A 15287-nucleotide genomic window follows, 5' to 3' on the forward strand; every position below is an offset into this window, starting at 1 on the left:
AGGTACTGCTGTAACTTCTTATTCAGGGAGGTGATGTTGAGGGACCAGGAGAGGTCAGCCATGATGTGAACTCCCAGGAACTTGGTGCACTTAACTCTCTCTAAGGAGGAGCCATGTATTTGCAGAGGAAGGTGGTTCATCTGCACCTTCCTGAAGTCCACCTTGTAGGCAGACAATAAGGGCAGATCGAGTCATGTAAGACCGATCAACTCTGGCCCCTGTCTCACCACTCTCCTGCTTCTCTTTTACTGGCTATCTCCCCTCTCCACCCTCAATCCTTATGCAGTCTTGACATGAAATGTCAACAATGCCCCTCAGATGCTACTCAATGCTTTGATTTCCTCGGGCAGATCGATTGTTGACACAGTTGGTCCATGCATTACATCTGCATGAACAACCGTTCCAATGGAAGTATCCTCCCCAGACTGGGATTGTTCTTTAATAGAATCCCCATGATTTGTGGAACTGAGCCTCAGTAATTACGAGCCATTGCAAATGAAGATATGGAGAGAAAGGGTTTTAAATTGAGATTCTGAATAATCTTGGTCAGTTTTTATTTCACTTACTTAGAGATATAGCATAGAGCATGGCCTTCAACCAACGAGTCACACCGTCCAGCAATTTACCCCTAGCCTAATCACAGGACAACTTACAACGGTGTATTAACCTACGTCTTTGGACTTAACTGTACATCTTTGGACTGTGGGAGGAAACCAGAGCACCAGAGGAAACCCACACATTCACGGGGAAGATGAACAAACTCCTTATAGATGCCAGCACAGGAATAGAACTACAAGCTCCAACACCCTGAGCTGTAATGGCATTCAACAACTTGATTTCTCTGAATCTGAGCATAGGCTCTTAGCAAAGTTTGGTGAACCTCTGTTGCCAAGGCTCCACTGCACAGATTGGAAAGGGCTGCAGAGGGTTGATGGCTCAGCCAGCTGCATCATGGGCATTCGGCTCCCCACCATCGAGGACATCTTCAAAAGGCAGTGCCTCGGGACAGCGGCATCCACAATAAAGACCCATGATCTAGGACGTGCCCTCTTCCATTGCTACCATCAGGGAGGTGGTACAGGAGCCTGAAGACACACACTCAATGTTTTTGGAACAGCTTCTTCCCCTCTGCCATCATATGGCTGAACAGTCCATGAACACTATCTCACCTTTTCCTCTCTTTCTGCATTATTCATTTTAAAAGATATTTATTATTGTAACTTCAAGCAATTTTTTCAGGTATTGCACTGTCCTGTTGCCACAGGACAACAATTTCATGACATACGTCAGATTCTGAGGGGCTAATTGCAAACTGGATAAAGAGCATCACATATTCTGCTTGGTGTGAGCATTGAAGTTTTCAACCTCAGGCAGCCCACACCCCCACTGACCTGTCCAACTAGTTTTCTTCTCCCTTTCCCCACTTGTCCCATCTCCTTCCCCAGCTCCATCAGCCCACTGTCAGCTCCCCATCGGGCTCTGTCCATTTCTAATATATCGCACTCTACTGCTGCCACAAAACAAAGTACACTTATATCGGAGTATGTATACTCTATACAATCCTGAGATTCATCTTCTTGCAGGCAGCCACAGAACAAAGGAACACAATAGAACCCACAAAAAACCACACAGGACATAGACTGACAGTTGTCCAATGTGCGAAAAGAGAACAATTCATGCAAACAATAAAACAACTGAACAAATAATAGTTGCAAAGTGAACCGCAGAGTCTCTGAAAGTGAGTCCACGGCCACGGAGCCAGCTTGGGGCTGAGGCAAGTGGAACCGGTCCAGGAGTCTGATGGCTGCAGGCCAGAGCTACAGAGTCAGTTTGCTGCTGAGGTGAGTGATCCCAGACCTGGAGCCTGATGGCTACAGGGCTACGACCTACTCCTGAACCTGGCGGTATGGGACCCAAGACTCCTGCACCCCCGCTCAATGGTAGCAACAAGAAGACAAACTTCACGACATCTGCCATTGACAATGAACCCAATTCTGATTTGGAAAGGCAGGTGAGAATAGATGGAATTGCTCCATAACTGATGCAAAGCAGGATCGATAAAGGTCACAGTTGCTTCCCAAGCTTTCATGTGGAGCCTTTTAATCAGAGTGAGCATTTGAAGGATTCCTGTAGGACCAAATGTCTGGCCAATGCCTTTGAATGGAAAATCCTACAAAAGGTAGTGGATTTGGCCCAGTACGTCATGGGTAAAGCCCTCTCAACCACTGAGCACATCTACATGAAACACTGTCATAGGAAAGCAACATCCATTATCAGAGATCCTAACCGCCCAGACTTCTTGCTGCTGCCATCAGGTAGAAGGAGCAGGAACCTCAGGACTCACACCGCCAGGTTCAAGAAAAGTTACTACCCCTCAACCATCAGACTCTTGAACAAAAGGGGATAACTATATTTACTCGCCCCACCATTGAAATGTTCCCAATACAAATGGTCTCACTTTAAGGACTCAGTATCTCATTATTTCATGTTCTCATTATTTATTGCTATTTATTTATATTTGCGTTTGCACAGTTTGTTGTCTTCTGCACTCTGGTTGATGTTTCATTGATCCTGTTATAATTACTATTCTATAGATTTGCTGAGTATGCCCACAGGAAAATGAATCTCAGGGTTGTATATGGGACATACATGTTCTCTGATAATAAAATCTACTTTGAACTTTGACATACCTATTCCTTTCTCCACAGGATGACAGCAGCAGACCCATTTCATGCACAGATACTTTATCCTTGAGCTCTTCACCTGCTCTCTGGTACCTTGTCCAGTTTGAAGTTCTTAGTGCTCAGGACCAGATGCCGAGAAGCTAACTGATTATTGAAGGTGTGAATTTGCCCCCACACAAGTATCAGAGGTCCCTGGAGGAGGAGTCCTGTCTGCTACTTTTGCTTTCCAAGATGTTGTTTGCTCTCCTAGCTGACAGCCAACAGATCAGCTTAGCCAGGGACATGAGATAGAACTTACACTTAATGGCCACTTGATTAGGCACAGGAGCGGAATGTGTCATGGTCTCCTGCTGCTGTAGCCCACCCACTTCAGGGTTCGACATGTTGTGCATTCAGATATGGTCTTCTGCCCACCACTATTGTAATGTGACGTTATTTGTGTTACTGTCTCCTTCCTGTCAGCTTGAACCAGTCTGGCCATTCTCCTCCAACCTCTCTCATTAACAAGGCTTTTTCACCCACAGAACTGCTGCTCACTGGATGTTTTTCTGTTTTTCACACCATTCTCTGTATTGTGTCTGATAAGCCCAGGAGATCAGTTGCTTCTGAGAGACTCAAACCACCCCATCTGGCACCAACAACAATTCCACAGTCAAAGTCACTTAGATCACATTTCTTCCCTATTCTGACATTTGGTCTGAACCGCTTGACCATGTCTGCATGCTTTTATGCATTGAGTTGCTGCCACATGATTGGCCGATTCAATGTTTGCAATAACAAAGCAGGTGCAAAGGTGTACCTAATAAAGTGGCCACTGATAAAATAGGGTCTTTTAGATAAATACATGGAGTTTAGAAAAATAGGGGGCTATGCGGTAGGGAAATTCTAGGCATCTTCTAGAGTAGGCTACATAGTCAGCACAACATTATGGGCTGAAGGGCCTGCAATGCGCTGTTGAATTTCTATGTTTCAATGATTGTACTTGTTTGTTAATCTCTGTACACATTGGAGAAGATAACAGTGTCTAAAAGAGTTCAGAATACTCAGACTGAAGCAAGTTTGAAAGAAAATTATTTGCAAACTTACCATTTCTGACCCTCCGCTTCCTGTTGTTGAACTTTATACCCAAACTGACCCTTCTTTGGTCCTCTGAAGGTTCTGACTTCTTTGACGTTAATGTTGAATGAGTCACTGAAGCCTGTCAAAGCAGATATGGACAGTTAGATGCAAGGTAAGATATCAGCTCTACAACCAGTCACTATGAGTTGGGTAGAGAGTCGAGATTCAGATTCATTCATTTATCACGTGTACATCGAAACCGACAGTGAAATGTGTCATTTGTGTTAACAACCAACACAACTTAAGGATGTGCTGGGGGCAACCCGTAGATGTCACCTCACATTCCGTGTCATGCTTACAATATTCAGCAGAACAACACAGGACACAACAACAGCAAAAACAAGTCCTGACGAAGGGCATCGGGCCAAAACAAAGATTGTTTATTCCCATTCATAGATGCTAACCTGACCTGTTGATTGTGCATAGATTTCCACCATCTGCAGTGCCTTGTGTGTGTCCCACCCACGGACAGTCCTTTAAGTCCAGCCTCCTGTCTCCAGAATTTGGCCTTTGGGTTTCAAATCCTGGATTTCCAATCAACCTTTGGGCTACATTCTTTTGTATGTACCACCTCCCCCATCTAACCAATAGTGGGATCCCGAACTCCAGGCTCAAACTCCGGGCTCACTGACTCATTGCCCCTTGTGCCACTTGCTCGTACGGACATCTGACCCCAGAACCAACCAACCTGGGACAACCCAACATCCACAGGTGTCCTTCATCACCCACCCACATCGATGGTCTTTGAGCGCGGAGCAGGGGCCTGCACTCCAGATGTGCTTTCTCCCTTTGTCCACAGTGCTGGCCTTCGAGCTGTCCCAACCCATACTCCCAGGACAGGGACAGCATGGGGTTAGGTACAAAGTGTTGCACACTCTACAATATCCAGTCACATGCTTTCAGAATAAGACCATAAGACATAGGAGCAGAATTAGGCCATTCAGCCCATCAAATCTGCTACACCATTCCATCATGGTTGATGTATTATCCCTCTAAAACCTATTCTCCTGCCTTCTCCCTGTGACCTTTGATGCCCTGTATACTGCCTTGAGATTCATTTTCTTGCAGGCATTTACAGGAAAATAAAGAAACAAGATAGAATTTATTAAAAACCTGTACATAAATAAAGACTGACAAACAAACAAACAAACAATGTGCAGAAGATGACAAATTGTGCAAGTAAAAAATAAGTAATACTGAGAAGATGAATCCTTGAAAGTGATAGGTTGTAGGTTAGATCCTTGATAGGTTGTGGAATCAGTTCAGAGTAGTGGCAGATGAAGTTATCCACACTGGTTCAGGAGCCTGATGGTTAATAACTGTTCCTGAACCTGGTGGTGTGATTCCTGAGTTTCCTGTACCTTCTTCCTGGTGGCAGCAGTGAGAAGAGAGCATGGCCTGGATGGTGGGGGTCCCTGATGATAGATGCTGCTTTCCTGCAACCGTGCTCCTTGGAGATATGCTCAATGGTGAGGAGGGCTTTATCCGTGATGGACTAGACTGTATCCACCACTGTATGCAGACTTTTCCATTCCTGGGCATTGGGGTTTCCATACCAGCTCATGAGACAATCGGTCAGGATATTCTCCACTGTGCATCTATCGAAAATTTTAGGTGACATGCCAAATCTATGCAAACCTAAAGATAGAGGCACTGTCATGAATTCTTTATGATAGGGAATTTAAACATCCACAAGGTTACCAACTGGTCAATATCTGTATCCAATTAGTCTATTTATTCAACTTTAGAACAGTTTAGCAACAGGAGCCATGTTTTCTCCTTGTGCACAAGTCAATAAAGTGTGACTGAAGAACAGGTGCAAACTTTCAGAGTTAACTTAATCAGTGATGATACAGCCAGTGACTCTCTTCTACAAGCTAGTCTAATAATCTCTTCTACAGCATCACCATCACTTCGCCACCCACCACTAACATTCCGTGGTCACCAGATACGTAACCGGATCAGCCACATGGCTACAGATCAGAGCTGGATATTCTGCAGCAGGTGACTCACCTCCTGACTCCCCAAAGCCTTTCCAGCATCTACATGACACAAGTCAGGAGTGTGATGGAATATTCTCTGTGTGAGAGTAGCTCCAACAGCATTCCAGAAGCTGAATACCATTCAGCTGTTTGAATCCGTCAACTCAAAAATCCATCCCCTCCCTCCACCATTATAGCCTGGTAGCAGTACATTCAGTGTTTGCTTTATTGGGCTCCTGACACAAGCTAATACAGAGGGAGACACTACACAAGCTAATCTAGAGACTGTTGCATGTGAAAATCCCAGATCAGCAGCTTTTGAGACACTCAAACCACACTGTCTGGCACCAACAACCATACCATGGTCAAAGTCACTTAGATCACATTTCTTGCCCAATGTGTACAGGTGCACCTAATAAAGCCACGACCTGTATCTTCAGGACGGAGCATCAATTTAGCAAGGTTTTCCTCCTCAATGACACCAATTCTCTGATCTATTTCATCATATCTGGGCTATTCAACTGCTTACAATGAGGTTTGTAGGAATGCTTAAGAGTGTTCCACAATAAATCAGTCAAGAAGGAATGGCTGGGCAGACTTGAGAAGCCAATTGGCTTAATTCTGCTCCTGTGCCGTACTGCCTAATCAGAGGTTGATAGGTTCCTGATTAGTAAGGGCGTCAAAGGTCATTGAGAGAGGCAGGAGAAGGGGGTTGAGAGGCGAAATAAAGCAGCGGTTAGTGTGACATTATTACAACTCAGGGTGTCGGAGCTCAAAGTTCAATTCTGACACCCCCTGTAAGAAAGTTTGTACATTCTTCCTGTGTGTGCATATGTTTCCTCCAGGTGCTCTGGTTTCCTCCCACAGTCTGAAGACGTACCGGTCATTGTAAATTGTCCTATGATTAGGTTAGGTGGGTGCTGGGCAGTGTGGCTCGCTGGGCTGGTAGTCCCTGTTCCACACTGTATCGCTAAATAAAATAAATCAGCCATGACGGATTGGAGGAGCAGATTTGACAAGCAAATGGCCTGGTTCTACGTCTATATCTTACAATCTAATATACATGTTGGGAAACAATTCACAAATTGTATCAGCAGCCACTACAGACTGAACCAGTCAGAAAGAGCAACATGTTGCAAAGTGCTAAGCTCACTTGTTTGGGAAAATAACCACCCAGGAGAGTCCAATTACACTTCCTGTAACTCGGCTCCTTGCAACAGGGACTTCTAAATGTTGCTTGTCAGGAGGAAGTTTACTGTTAGCAGTAACCTGGCAAGTCACACTCTGAGGGGGTTGCAAGGCTACAAAGAGCAGGCCGTTACTGTACTTAAAGAGCAGCTCCCTAAAGAGATGAAAAGCCACCTACACTTACGATGAAGTTGGAACTTTCACTGTAGTAGCAAAAACATATCTGACTTCCGCAAGGGCACTGCATCCACAGTACTGCGATCAGTCGCGCTAATGGAGAATGCCTGTGCTTGACTTTGTATAACATGGGGAGGCTGGTAGTGGCATATGTTGCACCTCAGGCCAATGTCAATCAGGCTTCAGATGATCTGAGCAATGGGATCAACATGCACAAAGTAGCGCACCCTAACACCTTCACCATCGTTTTGGGGGATTTTAACCAGGCCAGTCTGAAAAAAAATCTCTAAGCAATTACCACCAACAAAACACTTGCAATAGCAGAGGAAACAACACACTGGACCATTGTTACACCACCATCAGATAGATAGACAGATAGATAGATACTTTATTCATCCCCATGGGGAAATTCAACTTTTTTTCCAATGTCCCATACACTAGTTGTAGCAAAACTAATTACATACAATATGATATGCATCTAAATCAATATCTCAAAAAGCATTTATAATAGCTTTTAAAAAGTTCTTAAGCCCTGGCGGTTGAATTGTAAAGCCTACAATTGACCCTACAATCAAGAATGCCTACCGCGCCATTCCACGCCCTCACTTCGGGAAGTCTGATCACCTGGCTGTACTTCCACTCCCTGAGTATAGGCAGAGACTAAAGACTGCAGCACCAGCAGTGAGGACCAAGTAGGTAGGGTTAAGGGAAGCACAGGAGTGCCTACAGGACTGCTTTGAATCAGTGGACTGGACGGTATTCAGGGATTCATCTTTGAATCTGGATGACTATGCTGCAGTTGTTAGTGACTTCATTAAAATCTGTGTGGATGAGTGTGTGCCTGCGAAGACTTGATGAACATTCCCAAACCAAAAGCCATGGATGAACCAGGAGGTACGTTGTCTGCTGAAGGCTAGATCTGTGCCATTCAAGTCTGGCGACCAAGGTCTGTACCAGGAAACTAGGTATGATTTGCGAAGGGCTATTTCAAGGGTGAAGAGACAATTTTGATTGATGTCGGATGCACATCTCTGGCAGAGTTTGCAGGACATTACTTCCTACAAAGTAAAACCCAATAGCATGAATGGCGGCGATGTTTCACTACCAGATGAACTCAATGCCTTTTATCACCACTTTGAAAGGGAGAATATAACTACATCTGTGAAGATCCCTGCTGCACCTGGTGACCCTGTGATCTCTGTCTCGGAGGCCGATGTTAGGCTGTCTTTAAAGTGAGTGAACCCTCGCGAAGTAGAAGACCCCGAAAGAGTACCTGATAAGGCTCTGAAAACTTGTGCTAACCAACTGGCAAGAGTATTCAAGGACATTTTCAACTTCTCACTGCTACAGGCAGAAGTTCCCACTTGCTTCAAAAAGGTAACAGTTATACCAGTGCCTAAGAAAAATAATGTGAGCTACCTAATGACTATAGCCCAGTAGCACTCACATTGACAGTGATGAAATGCTTTGAGAGGTTGGTCATGACTAGACTGAAATCCTGCTTCAGCAAGGACCTGGACCCACTGTAATTTGCCTATTGCCACAATAGGTCAACAGCAGCACAATCTCAATGGCTCTTCACACGGTCTTAGACCACCTGGACAATCCAAACCCCTATGTCAGGACACTGTTCATTGACTATAGCTCAGCATTTAACACCATTATTCCCACAATCCTGATTGAAAAGTTGCAGAACCTGGAACTCTGCAATTGGATCCTCGACTTCCTAACCGGAAGACCACAATCTGTGAGGATTGGCGATTACATCTTCTCCTCGCTGTCGATCAACACTGGTGTACCTCAGGGGTGTGTGCTTAGCCTACTGCTCTACTCTCTCTATACCCATGACTGTGTGGCTAGGCAGAGCTCAAATACCATCTATAAATTTGCTGATGATACAACCGTTGTGCACAGGACTGAAAGAAGCTGCAGAGGGTCATAAATTTAGTCAACTCCATTTTGGGTACTAGCTTACGAAGTATTAAGGACATCTTAAAGGAGCAATGTCTCAGAAAGGCAGTGTCTATTATTAAAGACCCCCAGCACCTAGGGCATGCCCTTTTCTCTCTGTTACCATCAGTCAGGTTGGAGGTACAGGAGCCTGAAGGCACACACTCAGTGATTCAGGAACAGCTTCTTCCCCTCTGCCATCAGATTCCTAAATGAACATTTAACCAATGAACAGTACCTCACTTTTTAAATATATTTTTTTCTGTTTTTGCACGATTTTTAATCTACTCAATATACATATGCTATAATTTATTTATTTATTTTTCTTCTATATTATGTATTACATTGTACTGTTGCTGCTGTTAACAAATTTCACAACACATGCGGTGATAATAAACCTGATTCTGATGCACAGACAGCCACCACATGGTCCTTTACAGACAGGGGTCAGTGTCCAAAACATTTCAGGACCCTTCCCTGCTGCAGCTTTCCTCCGTCTTCACTGCTGTTGTGATCTGTTGCTCTGTTGCTGAGGTTTTGGTTGGATCAGTCTTTGTCCAGAACCCCTCCCTTGACCTTACCGCCATAAGTGACCCTACAAGGAGCTAAGCTCCAGACACCATCGCCCTCGGGATCTCAGGAACTCACGAGCCGCTCCACCACAGCAAGGTGACGACCCTCGGAGAGGTCTGCATCCATAGCTTTGTTTCTCTTCCTCTCTCGCAGCCCTCTGGTCAGAGTCAGATTGGTTTCTTGTCATATACACCAGGATGCAATGAAATTCCTCGGTGGAGTGAAGCTGACAGAGTAACAGCATAAATACCACAATAATGAGCACAGTCTAAAATAGTGTTGGCGTGATTTCAAATGAATTAATAGAGAGAGGCCTCTGTTGGTTGGGGTCAACCGTGGGTGTTGCGTCCTAGCTGTGTTGATATGCAAGCCAGGGCAGTACGATATGGAGAGTAAGTTATTGCTCATGTAAGTAGGCTCCCCTTCTCCATACAGCTGATGAATCCAATGGAACTGCACAGACCGATACGATGCAGGCACCAGTGTCGCAGGAGCTGCCAGTCAGCGTTGGAACTCAAAAGCTGGAGCCTTAGGGACTCCAGCTCTGGATTTTTCTCTTATGTTTAGTCCTGATACCCCTGGGGGTGCCCGAGAGGGGGGGGGAGGATGAGCACCCCAGTCGAATGGACATGACGGCAACAGACCCAGGCAATGAACAAATTATTATGAGCAAGCAGTGTGCATGCGGCAAAATCTGCAAGAACGATCGCGGCTTGAAGATCACTAAGCGAGGATGAAGTGTCTGGCGGGAGCAGGAGCAGCACAACACGCAGGTGTCCAACCTGGTGAGACCAAGGAGGTGCCAGGCCCGGAGTCACCCCATAGTGCCTGGAACCTCCAAGTGGTGCAAACTGATCCCTCTAACATCAAGTCTAACAGGAGGCGGATCAAATGGCCTGAGGCTAACATGACTTCACTGTGGAAAGAGTTTGACGAAGATGTCAACCAATGGCAAAGGGAGAGGTCGATAGGAAGCTACAAGCCTTGACAAAAGTTGGTTGTAGGAGATTTGCAGCCCGTTCCTTAGCCAGAGCCTTCAGCAATTTGGGCATCAAGGGAGAGAGGAAGAGGAGAGCCATCCACAATACCACCAATGCGGCAGAGTGGGTCTCAAGATGGCTGTGGCTCAAGAGAGGGGAGCCATGGAGTCATGTGTAGCTAGCCATCTGGACACCAGCTGGGGTCTAATCAGCCCCGGCTGGGTCACCTGGAGGAGAGTGTATGATGTTGAAAGACCCGAAACACCCAATGTGTCCAGAAGCATCAGTAGATGTATGCACACAGCAGTCCTGAAGTCTTCCTCATGAGTGGGTACAGCCACAAGGCAGTGGAGGTTTGAGATCAGTTTTCCTTCCAACCACGACTGACGAGCCCCATTTGCCCCATGTGACTGGTTTTAAGACGCCAGTAATCTGCTTTTGCCCCTTCTCCTGTCAGAAGAAATGGTTTGCCATGCTTAGTAGGTAAACCATACGTGAAGGCCAGGAGATGGACTTGGATGTCAGTGGCTATCTGAGACGCACACCATTACGAGTATTTTACAGATGATGGGAGCTCATCCACACCACCACCCCTGGCTACAACAACTTTAAGGAACCAAGGAATTAATAACAGATGTAGAACTATGATGGCAACATCACTGAGATGTGAAAGAGGTGATTTGTTCAGATAGCAGTGGAGAATAAGATGTTTTTAAGTTGGTCATCTGGGCTTTCAAGCTACCATGTCTTTTTCCAGAAAGTACGTTGACCTTCATTAGACAGGGGATTGAGTTCAAGGGCTGCGAGGTAGCTCTGGTTAGACCACACTTGGAATATGGTGATAAAGGTAAAGATTAGTTTTATTTGTCGTGTGTATGTTGAAGCATCTTGAAATGCATTGTTCAATTTAAATCAAATCAGTGAGGATTCTGCTGGGCAGCCCACAAGCTTTGCCATGCTTCCAGTACTTCTTCCAAATGTGGGTGGACACTGGCATACCTAGAGGAAACCCACGCTGTCACAGGCCGAACATACAGACAGTGGTGGGGAGTGAAGCCCAGACAGCTCTGTCATAGCGTTACACTAACCCCTACTCCACTGTGCCATCCTATTGTGTTCCGTTCTGGTCGCTTTACTGTAAGAAGGACAAGGAAGTTTTAGAGAGAGTGCAGAGGAGAGCTACCAGGATGCTGCCTGGATTAGAGAGTGCATCTTTTGAGGATAGGTTGAGCGAACTAGGGCCTTTTCTTTGGCACGAAAGAGGGTGAGAGATGAATTGATAGAGGTGTACAAAGTGATAAGAGGAATAGATTGAGTGGACAACCAGAGACTTTCTCCCAGGGCAAAATGATTGATGTATGAGGATATCCTTCACGCACTTATCCTTCCGGTGGGTGAGTAATGAGTCAGTGACTGTGAGACTCATAGTATTAAATTTTTTTTTAACACACTCAACATCCACACAAACACATTGCAGCTAGGGTTGTTAGAATTCCTGAAAGATACCTCATTCTTTTATGTGCTCTTTCCAAAAGGAAGGAAACTAAGTCTTTCACTGCCAAAATCATTCTCCGTATCAGATTGGAGAATAAAATACCTACATATCCCAGCAAATGCTACTGATCTGCCTGATTGTGTGCATGTAGCCATTAGGGCATTGGACATACACCTGCCTTCCTGAATGTGATTGGTGGCTGTCACAGGGTTTCATGACTGGCTGTTATTCGACATGCTAAGGGCGTGGCCTAAGAGCTTTGCACGCCTTTGGAGGTCCAAGATTTCATGGCTCTGGAAATGGGTGGATCGAGGGTCGGTGTCACGGCAGGAGATCGGTGTGTTGTCGGGGAAGCTAGGAAAAAGCGAAACAATGGACTTTGAACAACATAAACCACCGAGTTCTTTGTTATGTCCCCCCTCTCGCTGTGAAACAGAGACACCTCTTTCTCCCTTATTAGGTCTGGCACCAACAATCATTCCATGGACAAGGTTCACATCGCTTCCCCATTTCGATGTTTGGTCTGAACAACAACTGAACCTCTTGACCATGTCTGCATGCTTTCTGCATTGAGCTCCAGCTACTTGATTGGGTGATTAGATGCTTGCGTTAAAAAGCAGGTGAACAGGTGAACCTAACAAAGTGGCCACTGAGTGAACTTCACTGGAAATTCAAGGAATTTGGTATGTCACCAAAATTTGTACAGATGTCCCTTGGGGAGCATACTGACCGGTTGTATCACTGTCTGGTATGGAGACTTCAATGCACAGCATTACGTGTCTTCAGAGGGTTGTAAACTCAGCTCCATCACAGGCACAACATTCCCCACCATCGAGGACATCTTCCAAAGACTCAAGAAGCTGAGTGTCCATCATTAAGGACCTTCACTACCCAGTACATGCCCTCTTCTCATTGCTACTATCAGGGAGGAGGTACAGGAACCTGAAGACACACACTCAATGTTTTAGGAGCAGCTTCTTCCCACCACCCCCCACCCGCCATCGGACTTCTGAATGGTCCATGAACGCTATCTCACTACCATGAACCCTATCTCACTATCATGAACCCTATCTCACTACCATGAACCCTATCTCACTATCATGAACCCTATCTCACTACCATGAACCCCGTCTCACTATCATGAACCCCGTCTCACTATCATGAACCCTATCTCCCTACCATGAATGCTCTCACTATCATGAACCCTATCTCACTACCATGAACCCTATCTCACTACCATGAATGCTGTCTCACTACCATGAACCCCGTCTCACTATCATGAACCCTGTCTCACTATCATGAACCCTATCTCCCTACCATGAACCCTAGTTCACTACCATCAACCCTATTCCACTATTCCACTTTTGCACTATTTAATTTATGATCGTACTGCTGCCCAAAACAAAAAATTGCATGACTAATATCAGTGACAATAAACCTGATACTGATGAGAGGGCCTTGCTTTCAGTAAACACAAGGGATTCTGTTGACACTGGAAATCTTATCAACACACACAAAATGCTGGAGGAACTCAGCAAATCAGGCAGTATCTATGAAAATGAATAAACTGCCGACATTTTGGGCTGAGATCCTTCATCAAGACTGGAAAGGAAGGGGGAACATACCAGAATAAAATGGTGGGGGGGGGGGGGGAGAGGAGGGCAGCTAGAAGGTGATAGATGAAGTCAGGTGGGTGGAAAAGGTAAGGGGCTGGACAAGAAGGAATCTGATAGAAGAGGAGAGTGCACCATCAGAAAAGGGGAAAGAAGAGGGGCACCGGGGCAGGAGATAGGGAGGGGAGTAGAAGAGCTAAGAGGCCAGAGTGGGGAATAGAAAAGGAGGCAGGCAAAAAGCAAAATACATTACTAAAAGGAGAAATCGATATTCATGCCATCGGATTGGAGGCGACCCTAGATGGAATATGAGGTGTTGGTCCTCCACCCTGAGAATGGCTTCATTATGGCAGATGTGTTCCAAGAGCAAATAGTCACTAGTATCTATTATGTGTATCTGGTGAAAAAGTTGAAAAGCAACTCCAATGCATGGGAACACAGAAAATGTGAAGAGGAGTGGACACAGTCTGGTCCATCACGGGCACTATCCTCCATCTATATGCAGTGTATCCTCAAGAAGGCAGCATCTATCACCAAGGGTCCCTGTCATTAGGGTCATGCCCTCTTCACGTTGCTACTGTCGAGTGGAAGGCACTGAAATCTGGAGTTTGAGCTGCGGCCGATCAGTGAACGGGAGCATGAGAAGAAGAGGTGACCAGACAGGTCTGTAATTGAAGATTAAAAGTGTTTCATGGCGGTTTCTTTATTCTTCATTCCTCTTATCTTAGTACACAGTTCGTGCAGTCAGAATGGCTCCAAAGGTTGTGTGAGATATGGGAATTCTGGGAGACCTCAAGCCTCCCGGATAACCACATCTGCAATAGGTGCACCAAGCTACAACTCCTCAGAGAACATGTGAAGGAACTGGAGCTGCAATTCGATGACCTTTGGCTCATATGGGAGACTGAGGAAATGATAACTAGGAGATACAGGGTGGTAGCTTTGCTGGAGGCAGGTAACTGGGTGACTGTTAGGAGAAGGAAAGGAAATGGGCAGCCTGTACAGAGTACACCTGTGGCTGTTCATCTCAGTACCACTTTGGATACTGTTGAGGGGATCGACCTAACGGGGGGAGCTGCATCAACCGGGTCTCTGGCACTGAGTCTGGAGCTGAGGCTTAGAAGAGAAGAAAGGTGAATGGTGAAGAGGACCTCAGTAGTGATAGGAAATTCCAAAATTAGAGGAATAGAGAACAGATCATGTGGATGTCATAGAGAAACAAGGATGGTACAGTGCCTCCCAGGTGCCAGGGTCAGGGTCTCAAATCAGGTCCATGGCATTCTAAAGGGGGAGTGTGAGCAGCCAGAAGTCCTGATACATATTGGCACCAATCACATAGGTAAGAAAGGCGAGGAAGTCCTGAAGAAAGATTTTAGGGAAGTAGGTAGAAAGCTAATAAACAAGACCTCCAGGGTAGTAATCTCGGGCCTGTGCCACATGCCAGTGAGGGTAGGAAAGGAGCTTCTGGCAGATAAACGTGTGGCTGAGGAAATGGTGCAGGGGCAGGGGTCCACATTTCTGGATCT

General features: G+C 45.7%; 1 protein-coding gene across 1 annotated transcript in view; it reads right to left on the minus strand.

Annotated features, from left to right (window-relative positions):
- Positions 1-15287, minus strand: part of itga10 (integrin, alpha 10) — a 169206-nt gene that overhangs the window by 115139 nt on the left and 38780 nt on the right. Inside the window, exon 2 of the mRNA XM_073061150.1 lies at positions 3771-3882. Within this exon, the coding sequence (XP_072917251.1) occupies positions 3771-3882 (112 nt within the window). The remainder of the gene's footprint in view (positions 1-3770; positions 3883-15287) is intronic.

This window comes from Hemitrygon akajei, chromosome 11 (assembly GCF_048418815.1).
Source record: "Hemitrygon akajei chromosome 11, sHemAka1.3, whole genome shotgun sequence".
Lineage (NCBI taxonomy): Eukaryota > Metazoa > Chordata > Chondrichthyes > Myliobatiformes > Dasyatidae > Hemitrygon > Hemitrygon akajei.